Below are 20,029 nucleotides of genomic sequence, written 5' to 3' on the forward strand. Positions count from 1 at the left end.
CCAGAGGGAATGAACAGAACAGGTAATCATCAAGTGATCCATCCCCTGTCACACATTCACAGCTTCTGGGGGCATGACTACACTAGCAGAGTTACATCGCGAGAGTTAGAGTGCCACTCAGAGAGCGTTGAAGGGAAACCGCTGTTGTGCGTTCACACTGTCAGCTGCCGTTGTGATAGCGTGTCAACACTTGTGGCACTTGCAGCAGTATACAAAGTGGTGCACTCTGGGCAGTTATCCCACAGAGCACCTCTTTCTCTTCTGCCACTAAGAGTTGTGGGAAGGTGGAGGGGGTCATGGAGCAGCCTGGGTCCTGTCCCAATGCCCCATGATGCATTGCTTCGCATCCCAGCAATCCCTTTGCTTCCGTCCACATTTGGCGCCATCTTTCAACGGTTTGTGTACTATACACCCTGCCTCTTCGGGCTGCAGGAATGGATCCCGAACTGTTGACCAGTATGCTGCTCATTCTGACCAACACATCACGGGTGGCAGTGGAGTTATTCCTTAAACTACAAAGGCAAGAGGGGTGCGACACTGATCTGGCCACGTGTAGTAGCTATGACACAAGATTGCTTGTGGCATTCACGGAGGTGGTGACCACAGTGGAACGCCGCTTTTGGGCTAAGGAAACAAGCACTGAGTGGTGGGATCACATCGCCATGCAAGTCTGGGATGACGAGCAGTGGCTGCAGAACTTTTGGATGAGGAAAGTCACATTCATGGGACTGTGTGAGGAGCTCGCCCCAGCCCTGCAGCGCAAGGACACGAGAATGAGAGCTGCCCCGTCGTTGGAGAAGCGCATGGCAATTGCACTGTGGAAGCTGGCTACTCCAGACTGCTACCAATCGGTTGCTAACCAGTTCGGAGTGGGAAAGTCGACCATTGGACTCCTGTTGATGGAAGTGTGCAGGGCCATTAATATTGTCCTGCTCCAAAAGACCGTGACTCTAGGCAACGTGTGTGACGTGGATGGCTTCCCTAACTACGGAGGGGCGATAGATGGCACACATATTCCATTCTGGCACCAGACCACCTAGCCACTGAGTACATTGATAGCAAGGAGTATTTCTTAATGGTTATCCAGGCGCTTGTTGAGGAGCGTGGGCGTTTCACAGACCTTAACACAGGCTGATTCAGAAAGGTGCATGATGCATGCATCTTTCGGAACACTGGCCTGTTCATGAAGCTGCAAGCAGGGACTTTCTTCCCAGACCAGAAGATCACTGTAGGGGAAGTAGAAATGCCCACTGTGATCCTGGGAGACCACACCTACCTCTTAATGCCGTGGCTTATGAAGCCATACACGGAGCAACTTGACAGCAGCAAGGAACAGTTCAACAACAGGGTGAGCAAGTGCAGAATGACTGTTGAGTGTGCTTTTGGCCATTTAAAAGCCCACTGGCACTGCCTCTATGGGAAGCTGGACTTGTCCGCTGACAATATTCCTATGCTTATAGCCACGTGCTGTATGCTTCATAATATCTGTGAAGGGAAGGGTGAAAGCTTCCCACTGGCCAAAAGCTGTGACCTTCGGACAGCTGACTGGTGGCCTCCATAAAATGAGTTGGGCAGGTGTTCACACCACATGTAGGCCCCCTTGCTGGCATCTCAGCAGAGGGGTTGCTCAGGCCCCCCTCTACCCCAGAGAGATGGGCCCTCTTACCCTGAGTGTGATCTGTGGTGAGATGGCTTCATTCAGCTGGCACTTGGCACCAGCATTGTAAAACCGGGGATGATTTAAGCCCTAGACCCCCCCCCCCCCCCACAACACACACACACACTCCACCACGGACAGGGAGCGCTCTGTGCCCGTCTTCGAGGGCACCATCGCCTGAGCTGCCAGGTCCGTGGGGTGTTCCCAGGGAGATGGGACACCCAGTGAGCAATGCTGATGGGAGCTGGCTTGAGGGCCTGCTGTATGAGACAGGGACGCCACGACGCTGGCTGATTAGTTGGCGGATGGATCCTCTGTCATTGAGGGGCCGTGAGAAAGGAGGCTTAGGCCTGAAGGGAGGCCCCAAGGAGAAGCCAAATTCTAGCCAAGCAACAGCTGAAGTGAACTGTGAGTGAACATTTAGGGATGTGCAAGTGATGGGCTGAGCTCCCAGCTCCGTCTGGTGTACTGGTAATTGGGTATTGCAGGGGGCTCAGCACCCATGGAATCTGGGCCCTGAGGGCTTGTCTACACTACTGTGTGGAGTAAATCTAAGATACGCAACTTCAGCTACATAAATAGCGTAGCTCAAGTCGATGTACTTAGATCTACTTACCGCGGTGTCTTCACTCTGGTAAGTCGACAGCTGATGCTCTCCCATCGACTTCGCTTATGCTTCTCGTTCTGGTGGAGTACTGGAGTCGATGGGAGAGCACTCAGCAGTCGATTTATCCCGTCTATACTAGATAGATGCAATAAATCGACCCCCGCTGGATCAATCGCTGCCTGCCGATCCGGCGGATAGTGTAGACAAGCCCTGAGTGTATCAGTCTGCCTGAAACTGTGTGTGTCTGTGTCCGCAGCTGGGTTGGTGTGCCTGTCTCTGCAATGCACAGACTGTGTGTGTTTGCACATCACTGCCTGGATGTGTGTGATGTGTGGGGTGGAATGTGTGTCTGGGAATGTTGGGCAATAACATAAAACTTCTTCGGTGGAGTTTAGCTCTCCAAGATTTTGATTTTGAAATACAACACATTTCAGGAGCTTCTAACAAAGTGGCTGATGCACTCGCCCTTGAAAGTTTCCCAGAATCAACTGGTTAAAATCGTCCTTGAAACGTGGAAAATATTATTAGTTTTTATATAATCAGTAGTATATCTAGAGGTGCATGTGTCTTATTAATTCTGTTTTCTCCTAGAGCTCCAGGAAGAAATCACAGCCAGTGTGGAGCAGGCTGTCCAGCACTGTCTATGATTTGGGGGGCCTGTCATAAACATACAGCTAAGGGTAGCATAAAATCCCTCCTTTACCTGTAAAGGGTTAAGAAGTTCAAATAACCTGGTTGGCACCTGACCAAAAGGACCAATAAGGGGAGGAGATACTTTCAAATCTGTGGGGGAAGGTTTTTGTTTTTTGCTTCTTTATGTTCTCTCTGGGACAGCGAGGAACCAGGGCAGGGAAAATACTAAATACTAATGCCCTACCTCAACTAAGCATCTAAGATTACAAATTGTAAGTAATAGGAAGGACAGGCGTTATATTATCTTTCGTTTTAGCTTGTGAATTTTCCCTAGGCTAAGAGGGAGGTTTATTCCTGGGGTTTTTTGGTAACTTTTTGCCTATAAAAAAATATTATTTTTCTTTATAATAAAGTTCTGCTTTTAAGAACCTGATTGGTTTTTAGTGTCCTAAAAACCCAGGGGGCTGCTCTGGGCTCACCTTGTTAACCTATTTGGTTGGTATATTATTCTCAACCCTCCCCCGGGAAAAGGGGTGAAGGGGTTTGGGGGGATATTTTGGGGAATAGGAACTCCAAGTGGTTCTTTTCCTTGAATCCTTGTCTAACTCACTTGGTGGTGGCAGCGATACCGTTCCAAGGACCAGGAAGAATTTGTACCTTGGGGAAGTTTTTAACCTAAGCTGGTAGAAATAAGCTTAGGGGGTCTTTCATGCAGGTCCCCACATCTGTACCCTAGAGTTCAGAGTGGGGAGGGAACCCTGTCAGGGGTGTATTGTGTTTCTCCATTGTTGGGGGGTGTCGAGTCTCACTGTATGTGTTGTGTGCCTGCAGCAGTGGGGTGTGTGTGTATGGCAGTGTGATGTCTGTCTACGGCCGCAGCAATATGATGTGGCTTTAGCAGTGTAATGTGTGTGTGTCTGCAGCAGCGTCTTGTGTTCGTGCATGGTGTGTGGTTTGTGTATGGCAGTGTGATGTGTGGTGTGTGGCTGCTGTAAAGAGGTGTGTGTGTCTGGCAGTGTTGTGGGTGTGTCTACAGCAGTGTGGTGTTTGTGTCTACAGAAGTGCAGTGCATCTGTGGCGGTGGAGTGTGTGCAGCAGGGGTTTGTGTGTGGCAGTGTGGGGTGGGTGTGGCAGTGTGTATGGGGTGTGTGTGTGTAGCATTGTGGGTTGTGTGTTTGCGGTAGTGACTGAGTAGTGCTCCGTGAATCTCTCTCGCTGCCTTGTGGTGCCGTTTGTACTGAAAGGCCTGAATGGTGGGTCCCTTAGCTGAGCAGCCGGGGTGGTGGTCCAAGAGACAACCCGGCCATTGCCTAGGCGAATGCGGGAGGCCGTAGAGGAGGAAGTCCAGGCAATGTTGGATCTGGGTGTTATTGAGCACTCCCAGAGCGAGTGGCAGAGCCCCGTTGTCCTCATACCAAAGCCGGATGGGAGCCGGCAGTTTTGCATTGACTTCTGGAGGGTAAACGCCATTTCAAAATTTGACGCCTATCTGATGCCCTGACTCGATGAGCTCCTCAACCAGCTCGGGGAGGAATCTCCATCCTTAGAGGTTTTTAAGGCCTGGCTTGACAAAGCCCTGGCTGGGATGATTACTTGGTGTTGGTCCTGCTTTGAGCAGGGCGTTGGACTAGATGACCTCCTGGGGTCTCTTCCAACTCTAATATTCTATGATTCTATGAGGGTTCTGAGTTACTACAGAAAATTCTTTCTAAGGTATCTGCCTGGTGGGTCTTGCCCACATGGTCAGGGTCTAACTGATCATCATATTTGGGGTCAGGAAGGAATTTTCCCTCAGGTCTGATTGGCAGAGACAGTGGTGGGGTTTCACCTTTGCGTGGGGTCACTTGCAGGTTTAAACTAGTGTAAATGGTGAATTCTCTGTCACTTAAAGGCTTTAAACCATGATTTGAGGACTTCAGTAACTCAGCCAGAGGTTAGGGGTCTATTACAGGAGTGAATGGGTGAGGTTCTGTGGCCTAGGTCAGACTAGTTGATCACGATGGTCCCTTCTGACTTCAGTAAGCATATCTGAGTAAGAATGTACATTACAATTTTAAATTTAACGAGTGTCCCATAAGTGACTGGTCACAAGATGTCAGAACACATTAGTATTAGAGCTGAGTGGGTCTAATATTTATTTAATTTTCTTTCTTGATATAGGAATTAGATACAGTGCTCCTGTCAGATATTTCTAAGTTATTATCTGCAAAAACACTGGAGTTTTCAGTTGCCTAAGCAGCCCCTGGAATCACGGTGAAATTTGTGCTCCCGTGATCTGAAATGGTGCCCCTGTGGGAAGGCACGGAATTTGTGTCCGCCGCCCCCCTCCCCCCTACATGCAGCTCCATTGGCCTGACTGCCGCTGCCCCCCCACCCCAAAATGTAGAAGTCAAACTACACCTGTGGACCTTAGATCTCCACAGCCGACCCACCCACGCTTCACTGACAATGACAGCCGCTCTGCACACCCCAGGGAACAGCCCTCACAGCATGTGGTGCTCAAAACACAGGCTCCAGCTGATGAGCTGTGCATTGTGCACAGAGAATTTGAAGTTTGATGCTGCCAGTCCATCATGCTTCATTTTGCACTCTCTGAATCCAGACCCACCAAACTTCCTGCTGAGGATTCTGGGTAGTGTAGTCCAGCAGGCTGCTTCCTCGACTAAGGACAGTTATTAAAACGGTCACTAGAAGGCATTTAAAAAATCATTTGTATATTATAATTGCTACATAGAGCCCTGAGCTTTCTCCAGTTATCAGAGTAATTTAATCATGGGCTCTTGAGTGGTTTTATCCAGCCCAGGACAATACACATACACATACATGCCCTCTTGCCAGCCACTGCTATAGTTCTCCCATCCCAACCTCGCCCTCCCCAGTTGGCCCCGGGCTGCGATGCGATGCCAGTCCCTTCTCCGGGTGGGTTGGGAGGCTGGGGCATGCTTCACACTCTGTCTTTGCTCATTGCAGGTATATCCAAGGGGCCTCCTCTCCAAAGGACATGGTGATCATCGTGGACGTGTGAGTGTTGACCGGGAGGAATCTGTAGGAACCCCCCTCCCCTGGATTCCTTTTGTGGCCAGGGCCTTCTTGTGAAATTCTCACCTAGCCAATCAACAGTCTACAAAAGGGTGGAGCCAGAGTGAGCATGTAACTCTGCCCTCCTAAGGGAAGGCTCTGGGGGGCTGCTGAGGAGCAGTGGGGTCACTGGTCATGCCATGCTCCCCTCCCCTGCCCTTTCCCTCCAAGCAGCAGGGTATTGTATGCCAACCCCAGAGTTATGTATTGCCTTGAGCCACATCACAAGCCATGCCTCCTCTGCCTCCTCAGGAGCGGCAGCGTCAGTGGTCTCACCCTGAAGCTGATGAAGACATCAGTCTGCGAGATGCTGGACACCCTTTCCGATGACGACTATGTCAACGTGGCTTCAGTAAGTACCACTCTGAGGAGGGGTGAGGGGTGGGGAACCCTAGCAATGAGAGATGGAGAACACCCTTCAAGTCCATGGCCTACCAGCCTGTGCACCACCATTTGGTCTCAATTGGGCGTAGTGCACCCAAATACCAGGACTCGTGGCCCTCCCACACTGTGACACAGCTCACTGGGAGGAAAGTTTCTGGACTACATTTCCTTTGGCTAAATAGCAAACCCATGTGACTCCTGATCAATCCAGACTGCATTGGTCTTTCTAAAAGAGAGACGTTCTGAGTTGGAATTGCTCGGTGGAGTTCTCTGGCCTGTGCCGTGCATGAGACAATCCAAATGGTCCCTTCTGCCTTAACATCTAGGGAGCAGGGGGCTGCGTAGCTAGTGATCAGGGAGGCAGTGGATAGTTCTTACAGAGAGAGCGTTTCCTGGACCGTGGTGAGTGCTGGGATTGTTCCCAGATGAGCTGGGCATGGAGAGTTAGTTAGAGTTAGATGGGGCCCCACTGCCTGCACAGGGGATGGATGAACCAGGAGGGGCACAGCGAAAGCCTGAGCTGATCCTGAGCCATGCTGGAGTTCAGCTTACTTTCTCCTGCTCATTTCCTTTCCCAGGAGCAGGGGCTCTGACACACCATCAGAGGGTCTGTCCTGGCATGGCAGGGCCCTGATGCCAGAGCAGAGCAATTTCACATGTCCAAAGCACTAAGCAAGCACCCAGAGTTAGATGCAGCAGCAGGCCAAGATTGCAAGCTGTTCCCCGCTAGGGAAGGAGATTGGCCACGTGGCACAGCCTGGCCCCAGTGGGGTGTTGTCAGGCTCACAGGGGGTGTGGTTAAACTCTCACGGGGTGTGGTCAAGCCCTCACTCATCTAGCGCATGTTATCTTCCACACAGTGCCCTCACCTGGGATGCATATCGCACCCGCTGCATTGTGCGTCCACCCTGTGCCTGTAGGCTGACTCCCATCACCAAGGCCAAGCCGGCACCACTCCCTGCCACCTTCCCAGTTCGGCTTACTCCATTAAGGGCAGAAGGTTGCCCCTAGGGCACCAATCCTACACATTAATAAAACTGTGTCACACATGGCAGCCCGCGCACTCCTCGTACTATACAGTATCCATGATTGTTTGGCAACAGAGTAAATTGAATGGCACTAATTATACTGTAACCTTTGTTATTGCTAACCAACACACTGTAATTGTTATGTAGATACTCCCTATAGACAAGTAACCTCAGTGCTACTCTGTGCTATGACAGTGGAACACTTAGCCACTAAATAGCGATGTTGTTGTGACTGGAGCCATGTACGGCGCGGAGCTAAGGAATTGTTATCCAGTAATTTCTCTGTAGAGTAGTTAAATGCCAGCTAATTGCACCCTGCTTCTTGGCTGCAAAAAGGTGTAGCACCTATGGTGCTCAGCCTTGCAGAGGGAGAGAGAGAGAGAGACTGTGTCACTGAATGTGGTCACTTGTATATGTACCCTGACCCTGATCCCGCACCATCACGGTGTACACTCCAATGATAGTGTCACCATGGACGGTTGCATCAAAGAGTTGGGACATTTGTGACTAGCCTGGGCATCGTCTCATCTCTGTCCTCCTCCTCCCCTCCTGCTTGGAGGGTCTTATCACCGGTCCGTGTGTCTGAGGCCTCCAGCGTCAGCTATATGAGTGCTCCTCGACCTCCTGGGTGCCGTCAGACCTGCAGTGCCAAGGAAATGACCGTGGTTCTTGGGATAGGGTTGGTTTTAATGAGGGTTGCCACAGGCTCTTTTCCTTCGTCCCTCTCCATCCCATCTCTGAGCCAATTCACCCAGCATCTGACAGGCCTTTTCAGCCACCCCAAAACCACGGCTCCCCCAACACCCATCAAAGAGGGTGTCAAACCCAAGTCCAGCGTCAACTCCCTGGGAGTCTGGATCACTCCTAGGAGCCTGGCAGTTTTGCTGACACCTTGGCAGGGCTGGTGGAAGAACAAGGACCCTGGAAAACCTTCAGAATACTGAGCCCCCACCATTCCTATGGAGATCAGTGGGATTTCTCCCCACCTTGGCAAAGCAGGCCCCGAGGAGTATGGGGCCGGAGACATGTTGGTACAGCCGGAGGGGCGTGAGGTCCAGCATAGCTCCTTGGTGTTGCCACACAATCAGTAAAGCCAGCTGATGGCTTCCAGTGGGGCTATAACAGTGGCTCATGGTGTCACCAGCCTCCAGCACCGAGGAGTTAAAGCAACAATTGGTTCTGTAGTGACTGAGATCTGGGAAGCAGCTTAGCCACTCACAAAATGCCACAGCATCTGGGAGGAGAAGAGCATTTTTTTCTTTCTTTCTTTCTTTCTTTCTTTCTTTCTTTCTTTCTTTCTTTCTTTCTTTCTTTCTTTCTTTCTTTCTTTCTTTCTTTCTTTCTATAATGGGAAAAGGGGAGAGGAATCTGTAGTCCCTCAGAGGCTCTGCCCTCTGCCTTGCATGGCTCCCGCAGCCCCATTTACCATTTCTGTCACCTTTCCCTTCCCTCCCCTCTCCCGATGTCTCCCTGCCTTTGATCGATTGCAACCGACAAAACACACTGTGAGAAATAAATTACATCCTTCCCTTGCCATTTCCCCCGCGCCGGCTTTGACGGCCGGTTTTCTTTGTGGGAGAAGTTCATTGTGATGACGGTGGGGTGTTGGCATGAGAGGCAAAGAGGGGGCCGGGACTTGGGGCTGGCCGAGGGAGACGTACAGCTGCATCAGCCTAGCTAGCTCGGGAGGTTTTGTGGCTCTGCAGGGCGTGCTCTGGCATCAGACTAGCTTTCAGCCAGGAACAGCTCTGGCTTCCTCAGGGCAGAGCAGAATCTAGTTAACAGCATACATGTGGCTTCCGATAGTCATGCTGCCGACTGGAGTAAGGTACTAGCCAACGGTCATAAAGTTGGCTTACAGTCTGGCTTATCCCTCCCACCAGATTGGACACAGAACAGTTTGGAGCAACGCGGACATTTTATCTGCCATGAGTCAGAGGAAATTGTCTCCTAGTCTCCACGCCCTCCCAGGAAGTGTTAGGGGTCGGTCCAGAGTCCCCTCGTTTTTCAGGCATGTAGATGCCTCAAAAAAAATCTCGTTCAGGTTCTTTCCATTGCAGGGAAAGAGCAAACCTGCCATTATGGCAGGCACCGCAGGCTAGTGCTTCGGACCTGGGACGGCTGCAAGCCGGGAGAGCGCCCCATGGGAACCCAATCCTCCCCTTGGGAAGGGACGAAGGCCTGTGAAGGACGACTTGCAGGAGAGAGGCGGGTGCCTTCACCTCTCACTTACTGGCCTGTGCCACGCTCCTGTTGTAGAGTTGGTATGAGATACAGAGAGTGAGGGATCCCTTCCGGCTGGGCCTGAGAACCCAGGCCACAATGTCTGTGCGCCTGTCATAGTGAAGAGGGCTGGCCTAGCCCCCTTACAGTGGGGCAGAGGTGGGGTCCAGAGCCCGCTGAAGGCAGTGGAAAGGCTCCTACCGGTGTGGGTCAGGCCCCTCGCTTGGTAACACAGCCCCATTCACTGAGACCTCGCATACAGCCAGTTGACACAGGCTCGGGGAATCTGCTACTGCTGCCCACGTCTGCATGCCCCAGCACAGACTCATGCAGACTGCGCCTCGGCTGTTGGATGGAACATGCTCACGCAGCAACGTCCCGGCATGGATCAGCTGCAGCGACTGAGCCAGGATCTCTGAGCATGAGGCCGTACTGCTGGAGTTAAAGGGGCACGTGTGTCAGAGAGAGTAGTAGACTTGTCAGCTTCTTCCATGGCCCAGCCAGTAGAGGGGCAGGAACCTCCACGCTGGGCTGGGCTGGGTTATGCTCAGCAAGCAGAGTGCTGGGCCCTGCAGGGGTGGCAGGTTTGTATAATTTTTGGTGGTGCCCAGAACGGGTCCAAGTCCCGCCCCTGCACACTCACCTGCCTAAGGCTCTGGGAGGAAGTTTGGGTGTGACTCTGGGACGGAGTTTGGGTGCTAGGTATGGGCTCTGGACTGGGACAGGAGGTTGGGGTGCAGGAGGAGGTGCGGGAGGGGGTTTGGGGTGCTGGGTGCGGGAGGGGGTTTGGGGTGCTGGGTGCGGGTTCTGGGAGAGGGGTTGGGTGCTGGTGCAGGAGGGGGTTTGGGTGCTGGGTGCAGGCTCTGGGAGGGGGGTTGGGTGCTGGGTGCAGGAGGGTGTTTGGGTGCTGGGTGCAGGCTCTGGGAGAAGGTTTGGGTGCTGGTGCAGGCTCTGGGAGGGGGTTTGGATGTTGGGTGCGGGCTATAGGCTGGGACAGAGGGTTGGGGTGCAGGAGGGGATGAGGTGCATGGGGCTGGACCTGGGATGAGGAGTTTGGGGTGCAGCAGGCAGGCTGGACTCCCCCCAGCCCTCTCCCCACCAGCAACAGCAAACTCGGGGGGACAGCCCTGGCACAGACCCCCTGGCACAACACTCACGGAAGCTCCCCCAGGCTGCTGCTCAGGAGGTCCAGCCAGGATAAGCCCCGACCCGGAGTTGTCTGCCAGGGGTGGGGGCTGCCATACGCCTCCTCCCTCCACAGGCACAGCAGCCTCCTCAGCCTACCCCCAGCGCCACTCCCTTATAGCTGGCAGCGGCCGGTGAGGGAGCGCAGCGCGGACCTGCACAGGGCAGCTGCCCGCTGCCCAGGGCAGGCAGGGACTCTCAGGGGAGGAGCACATGGGGGCAGCAAGTGGGGCCGGAGAAGAGACCCAGCCCCGAATATTGGTGAGCTGGGCCCCCGGGCCCTGAATTTGCGGAAGCCCATACAACCACGGGCCCATACAACTCGCCACCCCTGGGGCCCTGTCCCATCCCAGGCTGTCGCACTGGGATGTGTTCGGTGGCATCACATCTGTTAGAGGCTATGGGGGATAACACAAGGGGCCTAGATGTTCAGATTCATCTGGGAAGCTCAACTCAGGCTGGAGAGCAGAGCAGAGGCCTTGACAAAGGTCACAGAGGAAACTGCGACTTCGTGCATGTTGGCAATTGCAGCAAACTCTGAGGCTGTGAAGCTACTAGGGGTCAGTTTGCCTCAGCAGCCAAGAGGTATGATGTTCCTGTCAGCCAGAAGGTGACCAGGATGTAATAGTGACCTTCCTGAGGACACCTCTCCAGCTGTCACCACTTAGGGTGACCACACAGCAAGTGTGAAAAATCAGGACAGGGCGGGGGGTAATAGGAGCCTATATAAGAAAAAGCCCCAAATAACGGTACTGTCCCTATAAAATCGGGACATCTGGTCAGCCTATCACCACTGGAGCTGTGAGCTAATCAGGCAGCCAGATGTCTGATGGGCTGCATGGCAGGGTGGTTCTCTAGACCAGCTGTGCTCCTAGGTGATCAAGGCCTCTCTCCCATTCTGGGGAAACCCATTCTCTGGGATGACTGAAGAAGCAATATGTCTGGAGCCGAGACTGGATTGCCCCCAGAGCCGAAGGTCTATCATCAGGTTGTCAGTATTATCAGCCGACATGGCTGCAAGCCTGGGGCTCATTAAAACTAGTCCAGCTTGACAGATCGACGGCTTCCGCCCCCCAGGGCCAGGAGAGGCAGTACATGAATAAGGCATGATCCACTGTTGCCCAGGAAAAAGGTTCCCCACAGTGAGCCCTCGGAGGGCATCGGATGCCGTCCACAGAGCGTGATGCTGCAAGGTGCTGAGCACTCTGGCGCTGCTCCAGCAAAGCAGGCATCTTAGGTGCCCACCCGTCACATTCATATCTGAGTGCCTCACACTCTTTAACATATTAATCCCCATAACCGCTCTGTGAGGAAGGCAGGACTGTTAGCCCCATTGCACTGAAAAGTACCAGGATGCTCTCTAAAGACTCACCCACCAGAAGGCAAAGAACAAATTCAATGTTCAGTGTTGTTATTCCTTACAATCTCATGATTTTTAAGCCAATTTTGTGATTTTTTTTTTTGGAGGCTTTTTTTGGACTCCTGATTTTAACCTCTTGGGGCTGGCAGTACTGGATTTGGTCCCAGTCCTTTCAGTTCTTTCCTCTCCAGGGTTTTATAATAATAAATAACCCTAATTAGCACTTCTCAAACAGTTTTGCAGACATTGTCCCTGATTCTAGACCCTGCTGTGTGCTGCAAAGCAGTCGTGAAGGCTCAACTCCCAGAGCATCCCCAGGGGGCTGTTTGGAATACAAGACGAACGGCGCCAGCATGCCCTGGCAGGTTTTGCAAACTGATCGGTCGTCGGTGCTCCCCACAGGCCCCCAGCACAACTCAGATCCTCAGGTGTCTGGACTGAGAAATGTGCCTCCTGCCCTGGCCTTTATATCTTTATGGAGGATTGGCGGCAGCTGCTGACCCCAGCTACTTCCCTCCTCAGCACGATCTGCTCCCAGGACAAGTGATGATCTCTCCCTGGACAGCTTCCATTATTGTTACTGATTGATTCATATAGCACCAGGAGCCTGCCAGGCACTTAACAGACAAGCATGAAGCCAGCTATGCAGCATGTAGACGAAGGAGAGGGTACAGCAGCGGAAGCAAAATGACTGAGTGGTGAGGCCGGGCAGGCTTCCCATAGGAGCCACCATGTTTTCCCTTCTAAATGAGTCAGTGTGGGGCGGGGGGGAGGACAAGGGTGTATGTACAGGCCTTGGGAAAGAGGCTGGTTAGGAGGGACCTGAACAAGGGGAGGGATGGCCCATCAAACTCTCAGGGAGAGGTCAGAAACAGTCTCTGATATTGGGAAGTCAGCCTGCGTCACCTTAAGGGCCTGCTTTTCATTGACTTCCATTGTAGTTGAGGGGTACTCAGCACCTCTGAGAATTAAGTCCGGAGAGATGCCAGCAGGTTGCCCCAAAATGCGTGGCTCCCAGAATTAAAAGCCACCTTTGCAAATGCATCCCTTACCATCTCATGTGCCATCCCACTCGGCCTCTTCCTGGCATCAGCACTGGGCTGGAGGGCTGGCAGGCAGGGCTGGAGCAGCTTGCGAAGTATGGGACCAAAGGGCTGGGGCAGAGCAGAGACAAGGCAGGCCAGCTTGAAGAGGATGTGCTCTGCACAAGCTTTTCTCTTAGGTAGGGAAAGCAAACTGGCAGTTGTTGGACTTGTTTTTCCAAAGGAGAGCAACAAAATCTGCTCAGTCTACAGCAAGGGAGAGTTAGGTTCAATATTAGGAAAAACATGCATCCGATGAAGTGAGCTGTAGCTCATGAAAGCTTATGCTCAAATAAATTTGTTAGTCTCTAAGGTGCCACAAGTCCTCCTTTTCTTTTTGAGGAAAAACTGTTTAAGGATAGCTAAGCTCTAGAGTAGGCTTCCTAGGGAGGCTGTGGAATCCCTGTCTTAGGAGGCTTTTAAAAACAGATGTGACAGGCACGTGTCAGAGATGGTCTATCCACAGGCCCCAAGCACACCTCAGATCCTCAGGTGTCTAGACTGAGAAATGTGCCTCCTGTCCTGGCCTTAATATCTTTATGGAGGATTAGCGGCAGCTGCTGACCCCAGCTACTTCCCTCCTCAGCACAATCTGCTCCCAGGACAAGCGATGATCTCTCCCTGGACAGCATCCATTATTACTGATTGACCTATATAGCACCGAGAGCATGCCAAGTTTACTTGGTCCTGTCTCAGCGCAGGGGCCGGACCAGGTGACTTCTCAAGGTCCCTTCTGGCCCGATGTTTCCAGGATTATACAAGCTGACCTGTGCAGCCACTACCCAGCGAGATGGCCTGCTGTTTTCTCAGGCCATTGGCCTGGCCTAGCGGGAGTCAGGAGCTGTAGTTGCTCTTTGTCCCACATGCCCTCTCTCTGGCAGGGAAGTAATGAGTGTAATCTGGCTATTTTTGCCAGATCCCTGCCTCCCTATTGAATGTTCTGTATTTCCAGCAATCTGAGCACCTCTGCTCTGTCCATCCTCTCACTCCTGCTCCCTGATGGGAGGTCAGGCTGCTCCATGCTGGAGCATAGTGCAGGACATTTGCTTAAGTGGGTTTGCCACCTTATGATAAAGCACTTGAATTTCATGCAGAAATCCTACCCAGAGATGCTCAGGGAAATCACATGGACAGATACATTCTGCTCTTGGTTACACTGGTGTAAATGTCATCTAACTCCATTCAGTTCTTCCAGAATTTACACAATGCTAACTGAGAGCCAGATATGGCTCAGTGATTAATTGGGCCCTGACTTTCAGGAAATGGGGAATGAATCCCACCTCTGTCTAGACATCCATTTCTCATTTGGGGGGATGGTTCCTACCGGTTCTCACTCCTTTTCCTCCTCTTCCCCCTGTCCTGTGCAGGAGCTGTGATGATTTTCCGGTCCCAGAAGAAGTTGGGGGTGTGGAGGAAATGGGCAGGAAATGCTTTCTCAAGGCCTTGAGCATGAGCTCACAGCTCTGTTTGGCATGTGTGAACAGCTGATAGGGTAACTAGACAGCGTCAGGTTAGGAATCACCAAGCTGATCCTCGTCCACTTGCTGTCCCTTTTGTGCCTCTTCTGGCGGCAGAGAGGGGATGGGGAGCTGCCCTGATAGCGCAGCTGGGGATTCCCCAGGGGTGGGTGCACACCTGCCGCCCTACAGCATAAAGGGCACTCCAGGGGCAGAAGCACACTGCACTCTGAAAACCCCGTGCTGCCAGGGGACAGTACACCGACTCCTCCCTCCCCTTCTCAGGTTTGCAGCATGCTGTTCCAGCACATCTGAGGATCTGGCCCGATAGATCGTTAAGAGACCCATTTTCTGTCGGTCTCAGGTAGTTATACAACCCCTGTCACCAATGTATCTGAGCACCTCACGATCTCCAGTGTATTTATACGCTCACATCCCTGGGAGGCAGGACAGGGCAAGTGTCCCCATGGTACAGATGGGAAACTGACGCACAGAGAGACTTTCCCAACATCATACAGTGTGTCTGTGGTTGAGCAGGGAACTGAAGCAGGCCTAGTCACTGGACCATCCTGCCTATGTAACCCCGGTTGCTAAAAACCCATCAGACTAAATCTGAAAGCGTTTTCAGACTCTCAGAGTCACATCTAGGCTGTGTTCAGCTCCGTCACACAAGTGCTGCTGCGTTTGAATCATGTTTTCTGCGTGCTTTTCACTCAGCTTGGAGCAATGAAGATAGGCTAGTCAGGTTTGCTGTGGCTTCTAAAAAAAGGAGTACTTGTGGCACCTTAGAGACTAACAAATGTATTAGAGCATAAGCTTTCGTAGGCTACAGCCCACTTCATCGGATGCATAGAATGGAACATATAGTAAGAAGATATATATGTACATACAGATAAGTTGGAAGTTGCCATATAAACTGCGAGGGGCTAATTAATTAAGATGAGCTATTATCAGCAAGAGAAAAAACTTTTGTAGTGATAATCAAGATGGCCCATTTAGACAGTTGACAAGAAGGTGTGAGGATACTTAACGTGTGGAAATAGATTCAATATGTGTAATGACCCAGCCACTCCCAGTCTCTATTCAAACCCAAGTTAATGGTGTCTAGTTTGCATATTAAGTCAAGCTCAGTAGTTTCTCTTTGGAGTCTGTTTTTGAAGCTTTTCTGTTGCAAAATTGCCACCCTTAAATCTTCTGGTCAGTTTCACTTCCAGGTTCTCCTGCATTAGCCGGGTATTGCCCTGTCTGGGACACAAGGGCCATGTTCAGTTTTAAGGAAGCTGTTTTTTACTGGACTGTTTGCTTAAAATGGGAACATTTCTAGTTGTCTTAGCTGATACGTCTTGTTTTTACTAAGCCTAAATTTTAGGGACTAAAATGTTCCTGCCAGTGTCCCGTTAAATGAGAGTGTTATGGGCTGAAAGCAGTATGATAAGCAAGATGATATTCCAGGCTCTTTGGAAATTACTGGTTTCTAGGAAGGTGATTATAGTATTTGATTTATTGCCCCTTTATTCTCCTACTCATTTTCTATCACATTTATCAAAACAGAAGCAGAATGAGAAAATGTCTGTCAGAATGACAATGGGAATTTTGTAGTGGAGATACTGCAGGGTGAATTGCTGGATTGGTTTGTTATGGTACTGGCCAGAATTTTCAAACTTGGGTTCCTAAATCCATATCTAGGCTCCTACATAAAAGTGACCTTTTTTTCAGAAGTACCAAGTAACTGCAGAAATCATTCAGAATTGCTGTGTCCAGCACCTCGGAAATCTATTTAGGAGCCTAATTATTGATTTAGAGTCTAACTTTGGGCTCCTGGGTTTGAATCTGTTGCCCAGTGTTTTCATCTCTAGGTCACAGGTTTTACTTTGTCCTAAATCCAGGTGCCTCAAGTCACTGCCAGCTGATGGCCGCTTGGTGGCCTGTGTGAAGTGAGTTTGTGATCTCAGTGCAGCTCTCAGGGCTGGATCCAAGGCCCAGGGAAGTCAGTGGAAGGACTCCCATTGGGCTTTGGATTAGACACTCACCCACCCCACAGTGACTAGGTATCCACAAAACACACAAGCCCCCTATTGTAACTAGCACTAATTGCCCCACACCCCTTGTTGACAATCTCAGCAAAGGCGATAAGGTGCAAATTTGCCCAAAGACTGGGCTGTCTAGAGTGGATTGCTGCCCGGCAGGCATTCTCCAGCAGAAGTTCACAGCCCAGCTTCCTTGGGAAGGTTCCAGCGTTCCTTTATTACATGACTGTATTCTATAGCAGTGGGCCAGATCTGCAGGGCACCACAGCACTGCTTGACCCAGCTTCTCTGCCGCCTGCTGCTTGACTAGGCAAGGCTCCTCTCATCTCCCCATCTCTGCCAGCCACAAGCTGTCACTCTGCTAGCTCCCCACTCTGCCCATGCCTGCAGGGGAGGATGCCCAGCTCTTTGAGATGTTGTGGAAACATTCTCCTGGGTCCTGCAGTACGAGATGCCCCCTGTTTCTATCCGGGATGGATTTTTGACTCTCTGGTGCGTGTGCCCTTTATTTAGCTAGATTTAAGTCATTACAGGCAGCGTTTTGGCGCTTACGCTGATACAGATCCATCCCAGCCACACCAGGGACAATGGCAGGCGAAACTATTTTTAGCACAACAGGGACCGTGAGCTGGTAGATGTCCCATGGAGAAGCCCTATAAGTTACGAGTGCTGAGCGGTGCCAGGAGCTGTGATTTATAACCCACTAAGCATTTGCTATGGGGAAGGCGAGTCTTTGGTTCTCTTCCTGCCTCCTCTACCAAGTCGATTGCCTTTCAGTTGGGGATTACAGCGTCGCTGCTGCAGTTCCCCCTCTGCCCCTCCAACATGCTGTGATGCTCGGTCCCTTTCTCTCTTTCTTCCTAGTTTAACGAGAAGGCAAAACCTGTATCCTGCTTCAAGCACCTGGTCCAGGCCAACATCCGCAACAAGAAGGTCTTCAAGGAAGACGTGCAGGAGATGGTAGCCAAGGGGACAACCGACTACAAAGCTGGCTTTGAGTACGCCTTTGACCAGCTGCAAAATGTAAGTCTGGGACTGGGAGGGGGGCTTTAGGACTCAAACACAGGGGCTTCCAAAGGACAAAATCCTGGGCAGTTCCAGGACTCAGACTCTCAGGTTTTGGGGGTGGGGGCTCCAGGATCCTGACTGGAGGCTTCCAGGTGAAATGCTTGGCCTCCGAGCAGGAGGCTTGGACCATTCACTGCCAGATGACTCTGCAACTCATAAGCCTGGGGACTGTGTTCAATCAGCTGTTTGCAAGAGGGTACCCCCATCTTGTGACTCTGTGAACTTCTCTCCTCTTCACCTCGGGATCTCAGCCTAGTGGGGAAGGTCCTTGCTGTTATTGTTTATTATTTGTATTATCATAACCCATGGGAGCCCCCATCATCACCAGGACTCTGTTGTGCTAGACGCTATACAAACACAGAACAGAAAGACAGTCCCTGCCCCAAAGAGCTTCCATTCTAACACTATGGGTACACTGCACACCAGCATGTAGGATACACATAGCTACTCATCGCAGTGAAAAGCAGGCTGCCTCCACACTGCAGGGTGTAGCTACACGCGTCAGTGAAAGGCTCTGGCAGGGGGAGGCAGTGGGGAAAGGCTGAGCTTTTGGTCGCTGCCTCCCCTCTGCCAGAGCCTTTCCCCACTGCTGGAGTCTTTCCCCAGCAGTGGGGTAAGGGTCAAGCACTGGGGAGACAGCAGGACACAATGCTGCTAAAAACAGCAGTGTAGATGGGAGGCACTGCTTGAGCGAGTATCCTCATATCCTTCAGGCATGTCTTTACTCACCTACAATGTGCCTCACCATCTATACTGCTGTTCATACTCATGCTAGGTATATACGCGACACGCCACCGAAAGAAGCGGGTTGTGTTGGCATACTCTAATTATAAGACAAGAGACACCAGCTGGATATGACACATGAGAAAGCACAAAGAAACCAGGAGACAATGCTGTCGAAACAGACCTTTTGGAAACAGGAGATTCTCCCATGGCCTCTGCCTGGCAGCTGGACACACTCTAGCCTCACAGGGAAGCCTCCATGTCTGGAAATTTCCCTCTCGGAGTCTCAGGTCAGCCCTTCCTTTCCAAGCTTCCGTGTCTTTGATAGGATCCTCTTCCAAAATCCATTAGCGATGGGCTGGAGCCCATAGGTCCAAGCAGCCGCCAAGCCATGGGGATGTCCGTGTGGGTCCTTGCGTGGACCTTTGCTCTGTAACATGGCTGATCCTTCCTCAGTCCAGAGCTCTTCAGTCCCTCAGGCCCCTCACACCCCGGCCGCCAGCCATCAGCTTTTCAGTCGCTCACCTGAGAACGAGATCTTGGGCCATAGGATATTAACTGGAACAGAGCCCCACACTTCTGCCCCCGCAGTGCCAGGATGCAGCACTGACTGAGAGCCAACGTTAAGTGGACACTGCAGCTTGACTTGGAGAGTATTTCATACATCTTCAGCTCTGTTCAGAGCACTGGGAGCAAAACTCCGGGGGGAACAGGGTGGTACCTGCTTCGCTGCAGCGCCCCCTATGGGCAGAGGCTGGGGCTGGAGTAGCTGGGAGCTCCCCCCACAGCCAGTGTCCCATGCCCCTCCCCACAGCACCCCCTCTGGGCAGAGGCTGAGGCTGGAGTAGCCGGGAGTTCCCCCCACAGCCAGTGCTCCTGCCCCCTCCTGACAGCACCCCCTGCTGGGAGAGGCTGGGGCTGGCATCGCCAGGAGCTCCTCCCATAGCCAGCGCTTCAACCCCCTCCCCACAGCGCCCCCTTCTGAGAGAAGCTGGGAATGGAGCAGGGAGCACCTAACAGGCAGTGCTTTTCACCATTCCTTACAGTGTCCCCCACAGGGTGCGCCTTGAATTGCACCGTGTTCCCTTCACAGATGCCTGCCTCAGGGCTCTCACCCAGTATCACATGCAGCTGCTAAGCGCTGCATGAGGCCATCAGCAGCGCCCAGGCTGGAAAAGCTCAGCTCGGCCTGTCCCGGGGCAGGGCTCTGCTGGCAGGACCTGCTTATGTTATTGCTGCAGCCCTGGCCAGATCAATGGAGAGCCTCAGGGCCTGGAATTTCAGTTTTCACAGGAACTGCTGCCTCTTACATTTCATTAAAAAGTTCACAGGACCAACGTGAGAGGGCTCGGCTCAGACAGGCCACCAAGGCGGTGGGCCAGATAAAGATGAATGGCCCTATTAATCACTGAGCAGTAATAGTCACAACATAATTTCTGTCCAGACAGCCCCCACCTCCAGTTCACCTCCACCACCTTCACCCCTGGAGAATCAGGCAGGGAAAACAGATTTGTCAT

The 20,029-nt window shown here is 52.0% G+C and overlaps 1 protein-coding gene across 6 annotated transcripts in view; it reads left to right on the forward strand.

The window, feature by feature from the left end:
* CACNA2D2 (calcium voltage-gated channel auxiliary subunit alpha2delta 2) overlaps nucleotides 1–20,029 on the forward strand; it is a 587,011-nt gene that overhangs the window by 484,166 nt on the left and 82,816 nt on the right. For all 6 annotated transcript variants that reach the window (XM_073352554.1, XM_073352555.1, XM_073352560.1 and 3 more), the window contains 3 exons: nucleotides 5,868–5,918; nucleotides 6,228–6,327; nucleotides 17,586–17,744. In XM_073352554.1, coding sequence (XP_073208655.1) covers nucleotides 5,868–5,918; nucleotides 6,228–6,327; nucleotides 17,586–17,744 — 310 coding nt within the window. The remainder of the gene's footprint in view (nucleotides 1–5,867; nucleotides 5,919–6,227; nucleotides 6,328–17,585; nucleotides 17,745–20,029) is intronic.

The sequence above is a fragment of the Lepidochelys kempii genome, chromosome 7 (genome assembly GCF_965140265.1).
Source record: "Lepidochelys kempii isolate rLepKem1 chromosome 7, rLepKem1.hap2, whole genome shotgun sequence".
Lineage (NCBI taxonomy): Eukaryota > Metazoa > Chordata > Testudines > Cheloniidae > Lepidochelys > Lepidochelys kempii.